This window comes from Cyanistes caeruleus, chromosome 5 (genome assembly GCF_971803275.1).
Source record: "Cyanistes caeruleus chromosome 5, bCyaCae1.hap1.1, whole genome shotgun sequence".
NCBI classification, from domain to species: Eukaryota; Metazoa; Chordata; class Aves; order Passeriformes; family Paridae; genus Cyanistes; species Cyanistes caeruleus.
In genome coordinates, this window is record NC_141705.1 from 62,365,815 (window position 1) to 62,388,315 (window position 22,501).

The following is a 22,501-nucleotide window of genomic DNA, read 5'->3' on the forward strand; positions in this document are numbered from 1 at the left end:
CAAAGATTGGAGTTTTTCCCCCCAGGTCAAACAGTTACATTTCACTAAGATATTTGATTGACACTGCAAGTGAAGTGAGATGCAGGGTTGTGAATGTTTGATGTTTCCAGTGAGGAAAAGAAATACATGAAATGCATGATGTAAACAGTCTGAAACCAACATTTTCCTAACATTTTATAAAAAATCTTGCAGATTATAAAGACAACAGTAAGAAAAAAATAGCAAATTGTTAATAAAAGCATCTTAATAGATTGTAAGGAATGTCTGGTTTACAGCTTCATATTTTTGCAATAAAATCATACCAAAAACATGCAGGGGAACAAAACTGTTCATACTTTCAGGGACATCTCTGTGGTCCTCTTAGAAGAATGGGGCCTTGGCTCTTGGTTTTGAGAAGTTCAGGAGAAAATACCAGATACTGAAAGAGCCTCCACAAACCCACCACTTACCATGGAAATGCCAGTCTTGCTGCACAATCCACTCAACAGCCACATAATTGCTTCCAATTTACTTTTGTCTAAGTAAAGAGCATTTACACATCCCTTGGGTGTGCCCATGAAGGCAAATTTGGAATAAAGGGCACTTTGCATGTACTCCTGCATTTTGAGAGACAAGAGGGGCCACAGTTGTCTTGCTGCTACTGCACATGGAGCCTTCAGAACAGATTGCAGAAGCTTAATGACAGTGTAAGAAGATCTTTTATACCTGATGGAGTAGAGGGGTACTGATGGAAAGCCAAAACAGGTATTTATGCAGATAAAATAATGCAAAAATTGCCAGGCTACCTTGGCTCCTCATAAATCTTCTATTCTTCAAATCACGAGGAACTGTTCCAAGGAATGGAAGGGGACAGTTTCAAATTATGAAAAGTTCAAGACAGGCAGTTTCCCGGCACAAATGCTCTTTCCCTCCCACAGAAAAGCAATGGCATTTTGAGGACATGGATAAGGAAGGGATGGTATTTTTTAGGGGTGGTGGTTTTTGGTAGAGCATTATCTGTGCAAAGATTGCCCTTCCTGCAACAAGCTCCCTTTTCCCATCCAAAGGGGTGAATATGAGGATATTGCTGTCATCACTTCACTATCATCCCCACCTTCCCCGTAGGCATCCAAAACCAGAGACCCTGCAAGTGCTGCAGCCCACTGGTGCTTCTGGCAGACAGGGTTAATCAGAGCTGTTACTCATTACATACAGTCATTAACAAACATTTTTTTCTAGGAAATCTGAAATGCCAGGTGCACAACACACTAGAGGTTCCTATATTGCTGTATCAGCATGTTGTATTGCATTATGTTACTAGAAATGGTTTCTCCTTGTTGCTCCCCCTCTGGATCTGTGATGTGTTGGTTCCTTCCCCCTCACTCCTCCCCTTCGGTTTCTCCCCATTGGCTGTAACCTGCCTTCCCCCACCCCCTTTCCCTCTGTTCAAAATCCAGCGCCAGCCTGGACTCTTTCCTCCCTGGAACCTTTCTGGAATTAAGCTGGGATACTGTCCCGGAAGAGAGCCGTCTTGGTCTTTTATCTTTTGTTCTTGCTAAATTCTCTCTCCCCCCTGGTGGGCGGCAGCTAGCGGGCCGCCTTCCCAGGGCAGGGAGCAGAGGGCTATATTAGCATCAGCAGTCTGCTTGGCTACTTTTACTACAATTTGTCGGCATTACCATATTATTTTGTATGCTAATAGATTTAAATCACAAGGTGCTCTGGGGTCGAGGTGGGGTTCTGAGACCTCTCTTTCCCAGTTTTGCTGGGTAGAGTGTGGCAGAATAAATCAAGATGGGAGTGCCCAAAGATAGCTTTTAATGTTCACAGAGACCACGTGGTCTGAGGGGCTACTTCGAAAGACGCAGGGGCGTGGTGAGCTTCACAGTACCTAGGGTTACCTGGTTGGGGGGAGCAACCAATTGTGAGCGTGGACAGGGGTTTTTACCTTTTACACCTAAGGTCCTGCCTATTCTGGGATGACTCCATTACCATCCCCCCTGCAACTGCATCCCAGGGCCTTAGGTTTATTCCCTCTGTGCCAGGAACCCTGTCCAGGGTATGATCTATCCCAGGTAATTCAGCTCCCACACTCTGGGACACTGAATCAGGATAACTTTGGGATCAGGAGGGCTTATGGGTGGGGAAGAGAAGCCTTATTTTATTTAATCCCCAAAAATAGTATTTGAGAAAAACAGCAAATGCTTCTTCATTTAGCTTGCCTCTGAGCACCCATCCAAATCCCCGTATTGGCTCTTTGTAGCCTGAAAGAGCAAAGGATTTTTTTGTTGTTGTTGTACATACTGTTGGTTTCTGGGCTAGGACAGACAGCTCACTGCCAAGTTGGTTCTTTCCCAGCCTAACTCCAAAAGGAGTCACAGACTTTTCCTACTCACCTTTTTTTTTCCTTTTTTGAGATCCACATCTCCATTAACAGCTAATCAGCCTGGAAAAAAATAGGGGGAATTAAGGGAATTGGCTGAGGGATCCTTTATTACAAAGCTAGTGGGCCATCAAAAGAGGACACAGAACCCTACAAGGAAACACTAGCATTCATTTACAAACAATTCAGCATTTTTATTCTTTTGAATTGAAGGACTGACTTCCTTCTAGTTTTAATGTTTGCTACTGTAACCAGAGAAGAGCGTAAAAATGCAGTACAACATTGTTAACCAGTTAGGAGGCTGGAAGGAAAAGCAAATCCCAGTACAATTGCAAATAACTTGGTGGAGTTTATAATTGAGATTTTTTTGAACGGATCACCAATGAAGCAATAAATAAGCTGCTGCATTGAACCAACAACAGGATTTAATCACTAACTTCGTGGTTTATTGCATTAGTTTAAAACGAAATGTTATCCATCATCATACATTCAACGACCAGGTAAATGACACTTTTTCATAAGTTTTATGCTAAATGGCTAAAACTATGCAGTAGCCAAACTAGAGTAGGACTAGTAGAGGTAGATACTGAATGGGCAGTGCCAGGCAGAAATATTTTGTGAAAATACTTCCTTGTCTTCCATTATGAAAAGTTAGCAGATTTAACACTCTTAATTAAAGCAAGCCTCTTAGTGAAGATATTCTAAGATGCTTTGGATTTTGTAGCAATATTTCTCTTGCAATATCACAAACTCTTTGATATTATCTCTCGTGGACAATTTTTGTCCTCCGACTTTTCTGCCACAATTCACATGAAGACTAACATACAAAGCTAGAGTCTTTGTGAACATACTACTGGTTTTGCTTGTACCACTCCAGAAGTAATACACATTTACAGCTTCCTTGGCATAGGAAGACTGCATTTATAGTATTTACAGCTTCAGTCATCTTTCTAGTAATAAAAAAGCTATTTTATATTTAATTTAAAATGGAATTTTTATTATGCCACCTCCTTATAACTCACTTCAGTCTTCTTTTGGCAAGCTGCTTTATCAGTTGTTCCTTGCCATTCCCACTGCTGGCTATATGCTCCTGGAAAGCATCTCTGCCCAATACAACCATTAAAATTAGTGTTTGTAGATTCCAGCTTTAATTACCAGAAAATATAATCATGACAGAATGGCCAGAGGTTTTGTAAAAGCATACGCCCTTTGTGCCTCACCTCATCCCAGGACAATTGATAACTGGAAGGCTACTGGAAGCAAGAGCCTTTCCCCAAGCTCATCAACCACTTTTCTCCAACTGGAACTTAACCTTTCATTAATGTGCTTATAGACGGCTCAAATCAATTACTGATACAACCATCTAATTACACTACATTTGCACCGTTTTCCTTCACAGGACCCCAAAGCATGTGTGTTATCACAGGAATATAACTGACTTCCACATAGTTCAAGTTATTTTACATTACACTTAGGTAAAAATGGCATTTATAAAGCAAAATTCCTTAGTGGAAAATACTTCAAAGCTAGTTAGATGTTCTGTCCAGAAGCACTCATACAGGAGTACGAGTACTTGTACTCTGTACAGAAGGTGACTCATGCACCTCTGGCTCCTCAGGCCTAATCTCCCCCTACCCTCATGGGTTGTTTTCTTACAGGGAAAACAATTCAATCTGTGTGTTGCTACACTAACTTCCAGGGTCTACTGTTACAGCTGCAGTACCTCCAGACCTGGCAAATCCAAATGCTATGGGGAAGATTTAACAGTTTGATCATAAACACCTCATTTAGCCCTACAGAGCTCCCTAGGAAATGTAATTTACTCCCCATGCTAGGGAAAAACCTAGGTGACAAACCTTTCTGTGTTCTGGCTGAAGCAGCACACATCCGGACAAGCTTTCCCCCTATGAACATGCAAATATCAAGACCACGACAAAAAAAAAAACAAAAAGCAAAAAGAAAAAATGTCGACTATAGATTTTAAGATGTTTAATATGCAAAGAAATTTGTTACTGAATAGGTAAGTTTGAGGCTAATTTACCTGCTTATTCACACATGTGCCTGCATGCTTTGGTCTCTACATGGAAGAAGCAAGTACTTCACCCACCATCACAGGGAAAACCACAACTTCCAGTTCCCTACAATTTAAGCCCTCATCTGACATTGCTTCATGCAACGTGCACCATCTTCTCTCATCTAGGCAAAATTTATTGTCTCAACTTCTTTTGTCTCCAGGAAAGATACCCATATCATGCGACATCACCAGTGGCTCCACTGATGGTGAAATCCTCCTCCAGTGAAAATCATGAAGAATCGAACCAAATTATGTCATGCCAATGCTCCAGGCCATTGACCACACATTCCCTTCTCATCTGCTTTGGCAGCCAAGCACTGGTGATCACAATTTTGGATGTCAGCACACAAAGGAAAGCTTCCATTGCAACACAGCATGCTGTGCTACCAAATAAGACTTATTGCACTGGATTTCAACTTCATTTCCAGCTCTTAAAATGTCTTCTTCAGAAGTCAGCCTTGCATCTAACAGGACAGATGTGAAAATGAAGGAACAATTTTTTTTGTCAATTAAAGAACCTCCATCTTCAAGAAAACTCTTGGCTTAGTTTCCTGTCCTGGGCTTGCAGACTTCTAGAAGGGGATGAGCAACCACTTTAATCCAAAAGCACCATCTCTGAAGCAGTATAGAAGCCTTTCAGCAAAGTTATGAAGTGTCTTTAGAGAAATCAAAATAGAGGTGTAAATGGAGACTTCTGGAAGGCCCACTGAATCATCCCTTTCCCCATTTGCACAATTAAAGATAACAAGTAACTTCCAGGTTTTAGTTCAGCCATTTCACTGCAGAATCAGGCAGTGATAAAGTAAAGGAAATAATCCCATTTATAGGAAGCACGCAAAAACCAATATTTGGAAAAAACTGAATTTGCTAGATGCAATTCACGATCTGTTACAAGTGACCACTCCTCTGCCTCCAGCTTAAGCATCAGCAGCCAAAAAATAGGCAGCAGTACTAAAGAGGCAAGGCCAAAAGGTCACAGCTTGTGTAGGCAAGACTTAACCATCTCCAGGAGTTGCAGAAGACATGCAGTCCAAGTATCTCAGTCTGCAGAAACAAATGAGATCAAGACATCAATACCAGAGTCAGTTAAAGGCTCTGTACGTATTCTAGCCCCTAAAAGCCCAGCACGTAAAATATACAAATATAGCAACCCACACTTCTGACAGGAACTATACTGCAAATGTACACAAGGATAGGTTAGCCATTAAAAGAAAGTGGAGCTGAGGACATAAACAAAAGCCTGTTGGTTCTGACACTTAGAAAACTACAAACCCTAGTAAGTCTTCCAGAATCTCGTAACTGGACATGCCAATCACTGAATTCCATTATGTGGAAGAGGAAGGCTGTGTATCCACAGAATAGATACTCTGTAACTGAACTCCTGCTGCAAAAAAGGCACTCACTTTGAAAGCTGTAGTTTATTTCTGATCTGTTTTATATGATGAACCTACGAAAGAAAACATTTGAGCACCTATCTATATTATTAACAGAGTAGACTTGTAGACTGAATCTTGACTTGGAAAACAAAATTCATCCCAATACTGGTGGAACTTAAAAGCCAAGTAGCAAAGCACTGTGTTATAGGACTTCCCAGACATTCAGTATTTACATAGAATGCATTTGCACTTTACACTTAATGACCACCCATCAGCAGTGACATTGTTAGCATGACTGGACAGCACAGTAAGCCAACCCTGAGCTGCACTCTAGCAAACCTATTCAGGGTCAATGTACACCACCACAGATTGGTTTAAATATTCACACAGTTGTTTTTCAAAACATTTTATTGCATTATATTTGGTACCTTATGTTTGACAAAGGAAATTACATCTGTAACTGCAGGAATAAGAAGCTGGTCTGTTATTGAAAAAAAAAAAAAAGTCTTGGGCCCCTTGAAAGTTACAAAGTCTTGGGCTTGCCTGAAACAACTGAGCAAGAAATATATTCTTAGAAATGTAGGGCTTCAAGTATTACAAACCTGTGACACTGTGGAAAAGTTCCAGAGGTATCTAAACTGCAGCACTTCTTTTTTTTTTTTTATTTTTTTTTTTTCCTGCATAACGTGAACAAGGCCTGCTGAGGTTTTAATCTATTAGTCTCTTGATCAGTCAAAATGGTAGCCAGGCGTTTTCCTCTCTGCAACTTCAAGCCATAGTATGTTCTCATTTTGTTTTCACTCTACGTGAAAAATGCATGCGATCTTTCTAACTGGTGCCACATCACAGTGCATAATTTTATTTGATTCTTGCATTACAGTTTCAAAAAGTTTGGCCAACCTATGCCAATAGGTTCATCTCAAGAACATCAATGTTGACTCTCCCCTCCCTACCCCAAGTTTAATTCCAAGAGAGGCCATTTTTAAGTTGCTCCTTCAGGTAAAAACTGTGGTGCGAGAACACCAAACTGATCGTGTACAGTGAGTTTCAGAGACACAACAAGCTTATTGAACACACTATGTTTCTTAATTCTGCTTGATATCCATATGTCCAAGCACCCCAACATAAGTATGTTGCAGGTTTCTCTGTATATTCTGATTCGCACTGCATACTTCCTATGGACACAATCATCCCCTGTATCAAAATCAGTCAGATGCTAAAGCCCCATCAACTCTTTGTGCTCAGTGAATCCAGAAGAATCCAGTGCTAAAACAGCAGTTTTGCTGTCTGAGATAACAGTAATCTCACAAGACAAATTTAAAGTTAATATTTCTGCCACACACCTGCTCTGAGGGCTACACACCTCCAGGTCTCATATAAATTAGTTTAAAAACATGGATGGGTAGGTGAGGAAGAGGGTTGTTTATCTTTTCCTTTTTTTCAATTTTAGCAGCTTTTCATTTTTAAGAAACCAAACAACCTATAACCAGTAATATGTTAGATATTTTATATATATACTTTGTCAGCAGGATAAAAAAAAGTAAAACTTTGAAGGCAACAGTTTTTTTCCTCCTGTTCTTTGTGTAAATTAGAACAATACAGCAGGTGCGTGACAAAAATATTAATACACCAGATATGGTCCAACATCATTTTTTTCCAATAAAGTTGTTCATATTTCATTGGCCAGTTCTTCAGGTTCTGCAGAACTATCTCCATTAACTGTGATCTTCATATCCTCTTCATATCCAGGGGGCATGAAAGCCAAAGCATAAGGGAAAAGCTTATGACAATTTGCTCTGTAAGTTTCAGATGCTTCTTTACAGTCTCCAAGGCTACCGTCACATAAAGCTTCTAATACCTCCATACAAGTCTGTAATTAAAGAGAAAAATAAAGAAGTGTTAATAAAGTGAATAAAGGTTTCTTAAACGTTCAGCTGAATGCTTACAAACCAATGCCACAAAGAGAAACTTCTATTGTTTACAGGTTTCAAACAGCAGTTTTGCTGAGATAAGAATAATCTCACAAGACAAATCTAAAATAGTATTTCTGCCTATTTCAAAGGCCACACATCTTTCAGTATCAAATGACATTTTAACTAAGCACAGCATGAAATACCAGTGTAGTCTGATTTGAAATAATGCAGTTTAAAAGGGGATCTAAAACACAGGTAGAAACCTTGACTGTAAAATGAAATACTAATTTGTCACTTGTTTCTTATTTTCCTAAAGAAAAAACATTATTCTTGCTAACTGGCAAGCAAGAACCCCACCATTCTTGGGACACACTGACCATTTTAGCAACACGTAACATACCTTTGAATCAGATCAAATTACTCTGATATTACCACATTTTTCAGATATGCGCACTGTCCTGTCCATTTTTGTTCATGATTTAGAAAAGGAGATTGCTTATGGAATTTTTTTCAGCCAGCATTCCAAACATGAGAAGCCAACCTACTGAGCTCCACTAAAGCCTGGAAGCATTTAACAACTGCTCATGTCTGTGTGCAGGCACACAGCCAGGCAGTCTTTTCCTGCTCATCTGACATTTAGTAGAGTTTTTATTTCTTCTGTGTACTGGGATTAACTGCTCTGTGCTCCTCATGTAGGGTTACACAGCTTTCCGTAATGACCTGTTTTCCTCATATTTGCTCTTTGTAACACTGCCATCCACCAGGTCAAACATATCTGGTCTTATACCTACCTACAGCATGCTCCAAGACAGCTGGTCTTTTCTACAATGAAATGTAATGAATTTGATCTCTTTGCACACAAAAATGCCTTTCAACAAACACCTAGACTTCCTCAGATTCTCCATTTTTAGGGTGCTTTCAATTTCTCATCTAGAAGTTCAGTAGAAGTCCAATTCTTCCTTCATGTTGATACCAAACATGTTTAAATTCAACATTTTCAGTTTTATCACAATGCACTGTACAGGACATTTATGCAATGCTGAGCTGGTAAAAGCTTCTTCTAGTCTTTACCAAGTTTGCACCTCCAAAACAACCAAGCATTTTTGGTTACACTTAATCTTTCCCCAGTCTAATTCCAAGAATCCCACTCACAGGCAAAAACTAGCAAATAGAAGGCAAATTAATTTTTGTTTTCTAAATGTATTGATAATATAGATTAAGGTCTTTGAGACCACACAGACAGTGAGAAAACCCGAACCCAAAAACCAATACCCAAACAAGACAACTTTATGAAGAATGTTACATATGTAGCTAGAATATAAAAGACATGAGTTTGTGTCCCATAACACAACAGCTAGAACAGAGAAAAGATCTGAATCTTTAACATCCTAAACAAGTCTACAAATCAAGGCAAGTTGTCCTTCATTGTCTCTTTTCTCCCCCCTTTTTCTGGTCTAAAAATTCTGCTATAAACTTAAAATCCTTCACAATTAAAACTTCTATTGAACCCACTATATTTCCTAAGAGATGTTTTTTTTGTCCACAAAAGAATAATTTTTAAAGTAATATTTACCAAATTTACTTGCAATAGATCTAAAAAATTGAGTGCACAGACTACGGCAAATTGCGAGTCAGAACTGACAAGTCTTCCCAGATGAAGGTGGGGGAATGGGGAAAGGGGCATGGAGGAAGTGTCACAGGGAGATTATTCCATGACCACTAGAATGGAACAAAGACTCAAAATTTGGTGAGCTTTTCACTTAATTACACACTAATGCAAACCTGTGCATACGCAGCTTTTATTAAACCTATGGCAATTCCCACAGCTTGCAGAAAGTTGACTATGGAAATCCTTCCCAGAGTCTGTGCCACTCCTTTTCTTGTGAACAGTTGCCTGTGTGGCAGCCAAAGCGCAGACAAACTACTACCTTTTCTTTTGCCTTGTGAATTCTGTCAAGTTTAGTATGTTTTCCCATTACCTGTAGCAACAATATGGTTTCTGCTGCTGCTATTTTTCTATTATTACAAAATGAAATTAATTTAAATGTGCAAAAAGGATATTTTAAATGTGCAAAAGCATATTCAGTTCAGATGAAACTGACACTCCTTTCTCTCACAATTCAACCTCTTTACTATAAGACATAGCAATGATTTCAGCTTCCTCTTACCTCCAAAAATTTGCTTAAAGCTTCCACAGATAAAAAAGAAGTTGTCTACAATTTATAATTATGTTACCTGAAGATTTCTGTTAATAAGGGATTCATCCAGGGTCATTGCCAGTTCAACTGCCCTTTTCTGACTGGAAGGATCTAAATAGTACATCATTTTGGCAGCTACAGGAGGAAAAATGAGACTCATCAGCCACTGGATGACCAAAACCATCTTATATACAAACATAAACCAGAAATAATATGAGGAGAGGGGAATTGAACTCTACAGCAGTAGTTCAAAATGGAACCAACTTGGAGCCTAAAGCTTGACACTTAAGTAGCTGTAATGGAAGCTCCAAACAAAGCATTAAAACAAACATTCTGCACACATTAGAAACAATACAGCAGAGGTCCCAACATTTGCATTTCAGTAGCACAAAGAGAAAAAGAAAATCACAGACAACCCAGCAATCATGTTGTCAGAAAAACAGAAATGGAGAAGAAAAGTACTCCAGAGTGAAGGAGTGATTGTTAAATCACTGGGGCTGATACTGAGATACCACTGCCAGAGAAGCAGATAAAATGCAGAGGTAGAACAGAACAAGAGAAAGGCAAAATACCTGATAACCTATGTGGCAGTGAGTCGTAGTTCCTTTTAAGGAAAGCTTCATTGAAGTTCTTTGGATTAGTTGCTCCAAAAAGCCGATTCATTTCTTGGTTTAACACTGTTCTAACAGCTTCAGGCAGATCCTTACTTTCAGATACTGTTGGGAAAAAGAAGTTGAGGTCAGCACAGGTAATCACAAAAAAATATGCTTTATGAATTTATTTTAGTATTTTTCACGCTTACGTTATTAATATAACTGGAAAGTATCTCAAAGGATGAAATTTGCATGAAATTTTAACAGGTAAATACTGGATGTGGTTAGATAGAAGAAGCTTAACTGGGGCAGTTTTCTGATGCTTAGAAAAAGCCAAAGCTTTTTTACATTAATATACTCTCCCCCTTACTAATTGAAACCTATTAGGCTCAAAGGTCAATGTCGTACAAATCTGTTCTTAAATGTGTCTACTCTGTAGCCCCCATCAGAAAGGGTGACCTTTGGGGCAGGAGAAGGGAGAGGACTCTTCCAACTTTTACCAATAAGGACAGAATTCTAAGCCCTCTCCTTGCATGCTGACAAAGGCTGTCAGCAGAAAAACCACACTCCTCACTCTGCAGTTTCCATTTCTTCCCTGCCTCTCTCTCTCAGGCTTCATATACTGCTCACAGTCTTAAAAATTCTTAGCAGTACTGGAATGACTCCCAAATCCAGATGCAGTAATAATAACCATGCTAAATTTTAGCATGAACCAGTTGTTTATAAACAGCTTTCTAATACATGCTTTAAATATTTTGAATTAATTGTGCTAAAAATCAGTGACTGCATGTTTGGCATCACCTGGCAGTGTGCACAGATGGAGTTCTACTGAACTGATACATACCACTGCTGAAGAGATGAATCATACACTCATGAAGCCAAGGATGACTAGAATCAATAGCAAAGGCTCTCTTCACAGACTGAAGCATCAGAAGGAACTTCTCTGGAAAAAAAAAAAAGTCTTGACAAATGTTCAAAAACCTGTGGTAGGAACTCACTGCATTGTGTTAAAGGAGTATTTAGTGTTTGAAATTAGAATGATCAGAACAATTTACAGCTGAGTGTGCTGCACAAGCTATTTTTAATATTATGCATCTATTTAACTAGTGAATTAAGTGGATAATCACCAAATGTTCAAACTTTGGTTTTCAGAGACTGCTCACTGCTGGGGTGTTGGTCCAGTGAAAAGTTCTGTGTCATGACAGGGATAGGCTCCTCACCTCTCATAAATAATTGCTACTTAAGTTCTAATATACACCTTTATGATTCACAAATTGTTTGCTTTCATTAAGTGTTCTTACCTACCTTTTCGAAAATAAATCTCAAAGGCAAAAAGATGAGTCTCTATTTTGTTCTTCACTAAATTCTTCAGGGGTATTAAAAATTTAATGGCTTCTTCCAAAGGTGCTTCAACCTACAGATTCAAGGAAGTGACACACAACTAAGGTCAAACATAGTAACTGCAACAACAAACAACAGCTATTGGTGAGTCACGTCAGAGTTACTCTCCTAAGGCAGTGCATAAGATGCTTAGAACATCTTCTGTTACTGTTAATTTTAAATTAGCAGTATTTATTAATTAATTCTGTTAATTTTAAAATTTTCACTCAATGCTTAAATACAGACTAAGAAGTCCAAAATATTTGCTTTCTGATGGCTACAAACCACATTTTGTTATAGAGACAAAAATCTTTTCCTTATTATACATCAGTAGTGAACACAACTGGAGCTGAACCTGCTCTGAAAAGGGCAATGAGGCTGCCCAGACCAACCTGTGTACATGGGCCTGAGATGATGGCAAATGATTTACAAACACCCATGACATTCTGCTCATGAGCTTCATACATGCTCCTGAAAGCTGGCAGGTCATGGTGACAGTCCTAGCAAAAATACCAACCGCAAGCTGGAAGTAATTAAGATATTGAAAAAGGTCTCCTAATCTTAGTAAGCGCAATCCAGTAAATGGACAGTTTTCACATAAATTAATTCTGTGCAAGGGATTTTACAGACAGACAGGTATCTAGATACCTCTACAGAGGTTTGGGATTATTTAAACAAGAACCGTCTGTTGCCCTTAATTTTTTTTAACAGAAACTACTCTCTGAATAGGAAATACAAATTTTGTTGTGTGCCAATACCAATGCAACAATATTGAAGTGATACACTTGGTTGCAAATAACTTTAGTTAAAGATTGCAATGGACACCTTCCTGCTCAATATAACTACAGCACCTGTCATAAAAACGCTCACATCACTTCCATGTGCTACTGATTTTACATACACACTGTGCACATAAACTATCTGGAACCTATAAAACCCCATTTCAAAGCCATACCTTTAGTGCCAAAGATACATATCTGAAAAGGTCTAGGGGCAGCTGTTTCAGGAAAACTATTTGGAAGTGACCAGCTGTGTCAAAAATGGTCTTTTAGCACCAACTGCATTTGGAAGTGTCTATATCATGACTGTGATATTGAATTTGGAATTATATTATACTGCCAACTGTGTATTAAAGAGATAACTCTATTTGCCAAAGGAATGCATTGTATTGTAAGGTTATATTCCTTATAACCTTGGGGACTGGGTAGATTATTCACTGCTATCCCATGACATCCCTCTACTACAGAACTCAGTTTCAGTACATGTTGTTACATTTCCATTTTGGCTAGCACTGCAATTAGTTCTGCTTCTTGAAACCAGTGAACTAAACAATGGAAATACCAACAATATTCTTAATAACTAGTCACGTTTAAGTCACTTGTTTCCTAGCTACAGAGTGAAGTTCACTGACTCAACTTTCAAATATCCTCTCAAGAGCAAATACGACTCACTACAGTGTGAACAGTATGAATACAGATGCAGAATACTGGATCTATCAAGACTTGAAATCTATACTACTATTGCTATAAATTAATTTTTCCAGTCTCTGTAATTTTCTTGTCTTTCCCTCACATTTTCTGAGTGTTTTCCTGCTCTTTACAGGCATAACTTCTGCTAAAAAAAGGGCATTCTGGGTCACTTCCCTTTTATATCTCTATATATCCAGATCTCTAAATCCAGCTCAGCCTAGTCTACTATTACTACAGTTTCTTTATTGCTTTCCCCACCCCCATTCAAAACAGAAGCAAACAAATCCTATTAAAGCATTCACTACTTCAGTGTCTCCTCTTTCACAGGCTGACAATGCAAACAAAAGAATATCAGGAGGCATAAAAGAGTGAATGATAATCACCTTACAACATACAGGACAGAAAGGACTTCCACATAACCAACTAGAAATAGGGTATAATCAACAACTTAGTGCAGTAGACACATGGAGGTAATTCCACACCTAGCAAATGTTTATAACTTCAATTACTGCCTTTGAGAGCTAGGCACAAAAGCTGTGATTTCCACACTATTGACAGTGTATCTGACAAACTAGCCCTAGAAAGTAATTATTTTTAAAATGCTGCTTGTGAAGAGATGCCATAGCAAAAAAATGAACTAGTTACTTGAATGGCTTTCAAGTTTTATGTGTGCTCACTGCAACTTTTCTATAAGTATTTAAGACTTTATTATTACATTGGTAAGCACCTTTGCCAGTTTCTCAGGGATAAGTTCCTCTTTCGGTCCTCCAATTTCTTCATCATCATCATCCTTTTTCTTTTTCTGATTCCTCTGTTGCTTCTCCTTCTCAGCATTTTTCTTCTCCTCCTCCAGCTGTGCTTTCTTCTGGGCTCTTCTCTGCTTATTTCGTAGCTTTTTTAGCTCCTTATCAGACATATTTGCTGTACACACAAAGGACAAAACCACACAACACTGATGTCTAGTAATAACAGCATAAATCAGTTGTCGGACAACATCTTTTTTAAACCATATCTACTAATGAGCAATGCTGTCATAACCTTTGTAAAGGCTTATTTACTATGGATAGATTATTTTATAGTCTATGCTGATGCTTCATAATTCACAAATTAGTGGAATCGGGATAGAAATTAAAATAATAGTATAATGAGATGAAAAACACTAAAACTTGACAAATTCCTCTAAACGGATTCTCTCTTGAAGGATCCTTTACTCATATTATTTGAGGTGCCCCAAGCCGTAACTGCTTATCTATGAAGCTATATCAAATCAGATATGGGAGGAAAAAAACAATAAAATAATGATTTAAAAGTTATTTTTACATCAGAAGCTAGAGATGATAAAATTTAAGTTGCTACCTAGTGAAATTTCTACACACTGATAAAGTGCTTAGAAAGTGCTACTACCAAGCACATTTGCTTCATTCTCCTGTTCCATGGACCAACCACCATGAGAATCCATGTTTTTGCAGTCATTCCATAATACAAATGTTTGTACTTATGACTTACAACTGTCACTATCAACTCATCATTGTTTTATAATAACCACAATAAAAGCATACATTATTTTACTTTCCAGCAAAACATCTACTTTACCATGCAGTTGAAGCTGCAATTTGCCTACTTTGGGTTATGGTTTTGGCTACCACAGTTGACAACCATAATGAATGCTAGACCTTCCTAAAATACCCACTAATTAGTGAAACTGCACGATGAATAAATTCTGAGGGTTGAATACCTGTATCAGCCTCATGTTCTTTATTTTCATCTGTTAAAGGATTATCATGAAGTTTCAAATAGATCTCTATGGCAATCCGTGCTGCTCTGAAGTAGAAGGGATGTTGTCGAAGAACATCTTCTAGTTTTAACAAGTCCACATACGACCTAAGGGTGATCTTCCTCATACAGTAAGTATGGAAGTCAAACTGGTCATCCGTGATTTCTACAAAATGCTATCACAATGTACCAAAACATTATTAAGCAAGTATTAACAATGGGATACTAACCTGGACTTCAAAACACACCAGTTTCACAGTCTCTTAAAAGTAACTACCTCTGAGAGTTTCTAGTTTAATAGACAAAGGTTTTATTTTCATAATTATATACAACATTCATTGTACAATTATACAATGTACAATTGTACAAATACAATATGCATTGTATTTAAACATCATTAGAGTTTTTTTCCTATGAACCGCTATAGGTTTTTTTAATTCAAAACTATAATTTTAATTTCTACTAAATACTATGGCAATGAATTCCACATTTAAATCAGATGATGATGTGAGAATATACTTTCTTTTGTTCAAGCTCTGCTTTCCACACCATCTAATGTCCCTTTGTTTTTGTTTGAAAAGTAGTGAAAATTCATTCCCCTCTTAAACTTCTTCAAGTACTTATGATATAATTTTATCCTAAACTCAGCTTTGTCTAAGCTCAGGATAGAAAAGTACAACAAGTTAATTGCAGTCTCTTCCTTTGGAAGTTACCCCGTAGCAGGTGTTTTACTAGCACATTTTTAAGAATGTGTGACACTCAGATGTAACCAGTGTGATAGATTTACATAATGGAAGTAAAGTACTACTTCTTGAGTTTTAGCTCCTCACGTGTCCTTTTGACTGCTGGTCCACACCACCACAGAAGTTTGTGCTGCATTATCTGTAATGGTTTCATGATTTCTGAGCAGCAATAATTATTGTTAAGACCTTTTATACTTATGCACAGGCAGAGAATTTGTCACTGACTACACTGTTGAACATTACATTTCATGGGCTGCTTAATCATTTAGTACTAAGACAGAGCAGGTGTTGTTGAGCAGCATTCAGTCCACTTCTGTGATCATTTATTGATGAAATAATGAAGACTCTACAGAGATGCTTTAGTAATATTCATGATAAACTCCTTTTCTTGCAGAAGCTGGTTTTTGCTCCTACTCTGTTTTCCCAGCCATGAATTTGCTATTAAATCCATGAGACCAACTTCCCTACTTTTTCTGAAACAGTTTAGATCCTTTATGGTGTGAAGTATGAGATAAAAAGTGCTTCTGAAAACCAGAACACATTTTATCAACTAGACTGCCCTCTTCGCATAACTGGCCCCTCTAAAAGATTTAGAAGGCACTACTCTTTCTTACAAAAGTTTTGTTGATGGTTTCTGAATTCAACATATTTGCTTATCTTACTGTTGAACTTTACTACATCTTCAATCAATTAATACAATAAATAAATTAAACATAGTGACTTAAATCCTTGGAAGTATTTTTTTGGGTGGTCTAGTTATCACTTCATTTGATGACCTCTTCTGATACCCAAAACAATTCACAAGACTAATAGTTTCTTACACAAAAGAATCTTCTACTTATTAATTTAAAGGATTTGTGGAAACAAAACATGGTCACAGCAAAACTGGTGTAGGTTGGAAGGGACCTTAAAGGTCATCAACTTCCAACCCTCTGCCATTGATGGGGAAACCTTTCACTAGGCCAGGTTACTTTGATAATTTTACATAACCTTTTTCAATTCAGAGAATATTCCAGAAGCTGAGTCCTCCTTGCATAAGAGCAGCAGTGCTGAAACCTCCTAACAACTCTCTATTTGCAGAGGCACAGCTTCCTACCAAGTTCTGCTCTTTCAGCACTTCTTTTACACACTCAGCTGTCTGGTCTTTTTTCTAGACTTTAATGTGCTTTAAAAAGACCAAACCCATACCTGCTTCTTTTTAAAGTTACGCATCCAAATTTGGTTGTTTACCTCACTATGGATATCTACATTTATTGTGCAAGTATTCCCCCTCTTTTATAAAATTTCTATTTTAAAAAGTCTTTATTTTTGCAATAGCTTCTTTTAAACCGTAGCTTTTTTTTTTTTAAGGAGAAGGTAGTTAAACATTTTAGGTAATTTTTTAACATTTATTATGCACCTCTAAAATGGTGCCTTAATAGTAACTGACATCTATCCTTTACTTCAAGGATGGGCTTGTCAGCTCCACCACTCATTTTGGGACTTAAAGTACACATATTCTTAGTTTGTACCTAAATACCCATTTCCTATGTACACTGCCAGAATCAAGATTATTTTTGAAATTTTCTGCTCTCATCTAGATCTTCAAGTAACTTTATAAAATCTTTTCATAATACACAGTTTAAAATGGCACTTTTAGGAGGAAATGTAACTATATAAAATTGCCAGTAATCAACATGAAATCTCTCCTGAAGCTACATGAAATGCACCCTTACTGCTCAGAAAAGTAACATATCAGCATGGTAAACTTAAACCACTGTTTTCCAACCTAAGTAGTTAAGCTGAATACATACTCTCTCAATTTCATGGCATTTCTTAAGTGCTTCTCCAAATTTGTTCATTGCCTTGTAGGCTTGTGCGCATTCTGTCTGAAACCACATACACTGCATTTCATTCAGGTTCTCTACTGCCGAGGTTCCTTCCTAAAAGCAAAAACAGCATTATACAAAAATAAATCTCATTGGATTCATCAGCTGCTATTTCTTTTATCTTGTCCTAATTAAAAGCACAAGTAAAGAAAATTAATCTTAAATCTTAGAACTGGAATTCCACTTAGAAGTGGAGTGTTTTTAATGTGGAAATGCCACAGTTAAAATTGCCTTGCTTTGCTGATTAATTAAATCAAATACAAAAATCTTTGTTACACCTATTAGAAGAGTCAGAAAGACACAATGAAGAGCCTTGGAGTGACCATTTCACTGTGACAGTTCCACATCTCCAGGTTAGGAGAGACCTTCACTCAGTGATTTTAATACTAAGTGCACACAAGTAACACATTGCAGCATGGCAAAAGTGGCAGAAAGTTCTAACCCACAGCAAGACAATGACACCTGCAGGAAATCCTGCAGGTTTTTTTTTTCCCCCCTCAACTAAAACTGCCATCTGCATCTTCCAGAGAACTGCTGATTGAGCTAAGCATCCTTACAGTAGTAAATATGTAATAGATGTAATAGTAGTAAGAAACAGATGATTATTTCTAATGCAATCAGTACTAGAGAGGAGTAGCAAGGCAAAAGGAATTCTGTTAACTTTGACAACTTAAGGGTTCAAAAAAGGGGATTACAGTTGTCTTTCAAATCTGATATTTATATATATTTGCACAGATCCACAGAACTTAGCAATGAAACAGAAAGGCACTGTTCAAAACAGCCTGATTTAGGCAACTAAAAATGAAGAGAAAGTGTCAGTTCTATTTCTATTATGCTTAATCTAGGACTCCTCCAATTATTGTTTTTTAATTAAGAAGCCTGTATTTGAGCACTAGACATAAGTTCAATGGAGATAAATAAGATTTTAAAGAGCAACATCATCAAATTGTATTTTTCAAGTTCAGTTCTGGGTCACTGGTATGCTTCCTTTTTAACATCATCTTAGAGCTGCTTAAGGCATTGAGGGAGGTCAAATTAAAACTCAATTCATAGTGGGGTTTGCATCAAAACTCCCACATAAAGCTACTGAGCGTATATAAAACACAGCTTCCCCTCCCCTCATGTCTGTCTGCACAGTCTTCATTTCACAAAATCCTTCAGATTTCCTTTATAAACACCACTCCCTCTTCTCTCCATTCAACCTACCTTACATTCCAGGTTTCTCCTGCTCTTTTAAGAGAGGAGAAAATGGGACAAACAAACAGAAAAGGCTTTACTTTTGCAGGTAGATCCCTTGTTGGCTGTCTCCCATAGACAATATACAAATGACACTGCCAGTATTCTGAAACTCTTTTAACAAATAGTCTGGAGAGACTTTACTGAGCTGTTTTGACTTTCCGTTATGAAAGAATAATATCAAAGAACTACATTTTAAAAGGTAACTAACCTGTGTGACCATCAAACCCCCTAAAATGGGGTTACTGAAATTATGCAATTTCCATAAAACAATACTTTTCTTCCAGATAACTGGTCATGTGTAAGAACATGCTAAAATAAAAGAGGTTATAACATTCCTTCATTGCTGATAAACAAGGATTTGGAGATGAAACATTGTTCACACAAGGAAGGCACCTCACAAAGGCTCTCAGTGGTTAACCACACAAAAATTGTGTTCCAAGAGACATCTGAATTCTCTAACCTAATTATCATCAGAAAGAAGAGACATAGACAACTTTGCCAGCTCTTTCAGGTATCCTATAGAATCAACATTAAACCCAAAAATTATTGTGCAAAAATTATTTTCTCAGAAGTCCTCTCTAAAACAGGCATGCTGTATTTTTCCTAACTGGCAAATATAACCAAATGCAAGCTTTATAGTTTTCACTTATTACTATGGAATCATGCTTATCCAAGGTGAATTCAATCCCTGCTATGAACAACCATAACTGAAACAACCAACCATAGTTGCTCTGAAACAGAACTTAAATGTGACCGTGAAGCTGAGCGCAAAGTTAAAAGCAAAAAATTGTTCCACAAGGGATTAGGCCCACATTATTCAAAGACCTCTAGTAAAGTGCAACAAACCCGCGTAAACTTAGAACACATTTCTTCTGCTTCTTTAATGGAGTTTGCTTTCAACATATATTTTGCACATTTGGAGTTGATAAATCTGTCTGCTGTGTCCAAAGCCTGAGCCTCATCCATCCACCTTGCAGCTTCTTTAATATTTCCAGCATGCTATAAAAATAGAAATTTTAGTCAGATTCAGTAATTATAAAACACACACATTTTATCTACTCATTGCTTGATATAAGTAGGTTTTTTTAGACTTTTTAAAAATAAATAGCTTTCTTCAAAAGCAACAGATATTTAAAGAAAAAAAACACATTAAATACCTTTCCTCATTATGGAATTACTGGTGCTTTACCACTGAATGTTATTCCTGAAAATACTTGAAGAACCAGTTTGGGTAATCCCATTCTGATACAATATCATAATGCACTTGAAAAGTTGTTTTAAGCAGCTAAAAAAATGGTATAAAACCAGATGAAAGACTCAATCTAATTAATCAGTGTGATTTTTAAACAGAGAAGTCACATTTTGCTGCACATTTCTCCTTTATTAAGTTAAAAACCTTCATAACAGCTTTTTTATATGCAGCAGAAAACCCCACCCTCAAGCACCTAAACAATATCCTTACCTAGAAACTCACTAAAATTCCTAACAAATGAATTTGGTCACCAGTCTTTAGTCGCTAAGAATAAAGACAAACTTACCTTATAGATTTTTGCCTTCACAAGGAAGAGTTCTATCAAAGTGGGAGTACTTTCTATAGCAGCATTTATATATTCTAGAGCAAGGGATGGCAGTCCAATCTTATCATAATGTTGAGCCAAATAATACTGGACCCAGAGTAAAGTGGTTGGAGGTTCTTCTTTACCATCATCTGGCAGGAATAAAATGGAGAGAGGTTGTTTGTTCAGTTTATTACTAAAACATACCAGAAACAGAATGCTATAAACACAGCCACTGAAGTTAATTCTGCCTCTCTAATACACCTAGGAGAGCTTCCAAACAACTGGCTCCAGGTACATATATGAGCTTTTAAGTCTATCCAAGACCTAAGTGTATACTCCTCCCTTCTCCTGTGGTTTTAAGTAAAAGGGAGTTGGTGGGTCAAAGAGAGTTGCACTCTGTTCCAAGTATTTGCTTAGGGCAGTCAGATATGCAAAACCTCCAAGAACACAAAACCTAGTCCCCATCAAAAGCTCTGAAACTATGCCTCTCCTTCAAGATTGTACTATGAGTATATATTGCCTTTTGTTTGGCATTTCTGTAGTTACAGATTTGACAGAATTTTCAAACTTCAGTTTCCTAAACAGTGATAAACTCAAGTCTTGAAAAGAGCATACAGCATAACAGCAAAGCATATGCAAAACAGCAAAGAGATGACTAAATTCATGGATCTAGGAAAAAATTTAGAACAAGTGACTATATTTTGAATACAGAATTAATATTTGACGGCTATGGTTCAGTTCTGTGTTAGAGGAAAAACATCACCTCTGTTTCTTCACTCCCTATTTCCCCACCTCTGAAAGGACACACAATGCTTACAACCAGACACTACTTCCATGAAATACAACAGTCTCAGCACTCACCATTTGGGTTAAATAACCTGCAGCTTCTTAGAGAGGTTTCATAACCTATCACGAGCTCTTCTATGATTGCAACCTACACACGCAAGACGAGACACAGAAAAAATAATCTGTGGGCCAGATAGTATTTTATTTCAACTTGAGCTACTTGGTGTTACCCAAACTAGTTATTTTGGTAAGAGAACTCTGCAATATCCTGAATTACTTTCCATTTGAGAATGGAATTAAATTATTTTTAACAAATTAAGACCAGGCGTCTCTTGGTGAATACTTACACAGCTTAGAATTAGAACTAAATCTTAAGTTTTCTACATTTACCAACTTGGCACATATATGCTCCATGTATGTACTCAATTTTTCTCCCAGCCATATCAGGTCATCTAAACCAGGGCTGATGCAATGAACACTGAAGAAAATGGATTCCTTCATCTCTTCAATACATCAGTTATGAGGCAGAGCATGTAAAAACTGGTTAAACACTTACCTTCTCCTTGTCTTTATACAATGACCTCAAAGTATTGAAGACTGGTGGGCAACCTTTGCTGAAATTCATCCTTAAAAACTTGTCCAGACATTCCTTAAACTTTTCACCTTGAGAGGAAAAAGACCTGTTGATTTTGTTTTACCAGACATTACTCATCAATTGCAGATTGTTTATACTGTTAAATCAGAATTTAAGAAACACAAGTGTTGATCACTACCTGCTCAGCAAAAATGCACTTACCAGACAAAAAGTTTAATGGTAATCTTCTTGGAACTAGTCCCCTTGGGTATTTAGTCCAGGCCTCTTCATAGATCTTTAGTCTCTCCATCATATTAGCTGAAAGAGAATTTTATAGTTTACTTTCTCCTTCCTTTCTGGCAAGAAGGAAAAGAGGGGCAGGGAAAGTGACTTCTACCTGACTAAAAAAAGAATCAGAATACATAGCAACTATAATATATAATGACTATATCCTTCTTAAAGAATGGAATTTCCTCCTTATTCTTATTATATTCATATATAATTATATACATTCATTAATTAATGGAATGACTCCAAGGTATCCGTTAATTCCTCTTCCAGCACTAGAATACTAATTGCTTATCTCTAATCTTA

The 22,501-nt window shown here is 37.4% G+C and overlaps 1 protein-coding gene across 2 annotated transcripts in view; it reads right to left on the reverse strand.

Annotated features, from left to right (window-relative positions):
* Nucleotides 1–6,202: 6,202 nt before the first annotated feature.
* Nucleotides 6,203–22,501, reverse strand: part of NAA15 (N-alpha-acetyltransferase 15, NatA auxiliary subunit) — a 39,793-nt gene continuing 23,494 nt past the window's right edge. For both annotated transcript variants that reach the window (XM_086889838.1, XM_086889837.1), the window contains exons 8-20: nucleotides 22,130–22,225; nucleotides 21,890–21,996; nucleotides 21,409–21,481; nucleotides 20,527–20,696; nucleotides 19,835–19,987; nucleotides 17,675–17,803; nucleotides 15,101–15,314; nucleotides 14,093–14,286; nucleotides 11,822–11,930; nucleotides 11,361–11,459; nucleotides 10,496–10,639; nucleotides 9,961–10,058; nucleotides 6,203–7,682 (exon numbers count right to left, since the gene is read on the reverse strand). In XM_086889838.1, the coding sequence (XP_086745964.1) occupies nucleotides 7,482–7,682; nucleotides 9,961–10,058; nucleotides 10,496–10,639; nucleotides 11,361–11,459; nucleotides 11,822–11,930; nucleotides 14,093–14,286; nucleotides 15,101–15,314; nucleotides 17,675–17,803; nucleotides 19,835–19,987; nucleotides 20,527–20,696; nucleotides 21,409–21,481; nucleotides 21,890–21,996; nucleotides 22,130–22,225 (1,787 nt within the window). In that variant the 3' untranslated portion in view covers nucleotides 6,203–7,481. The remainder of the gene's footprint in view (nucleotides 7,683–9,960; nucleotides 10,059–10,495; nucleotides 10,640–11,360; nucleotides 11,460–11,821; nucleotides 11,931–14,092; nucleotides 14,287–15,100; nucleotides 15,315–17,674; nucleotides 17,804–19,834; nucleotides 19,988–20,526; nucleotides 20,697–21,408; nucleotides 21,482–21,889; nucleotides 21,997–22,129; nucleotides 22,226–22,501) is intronic.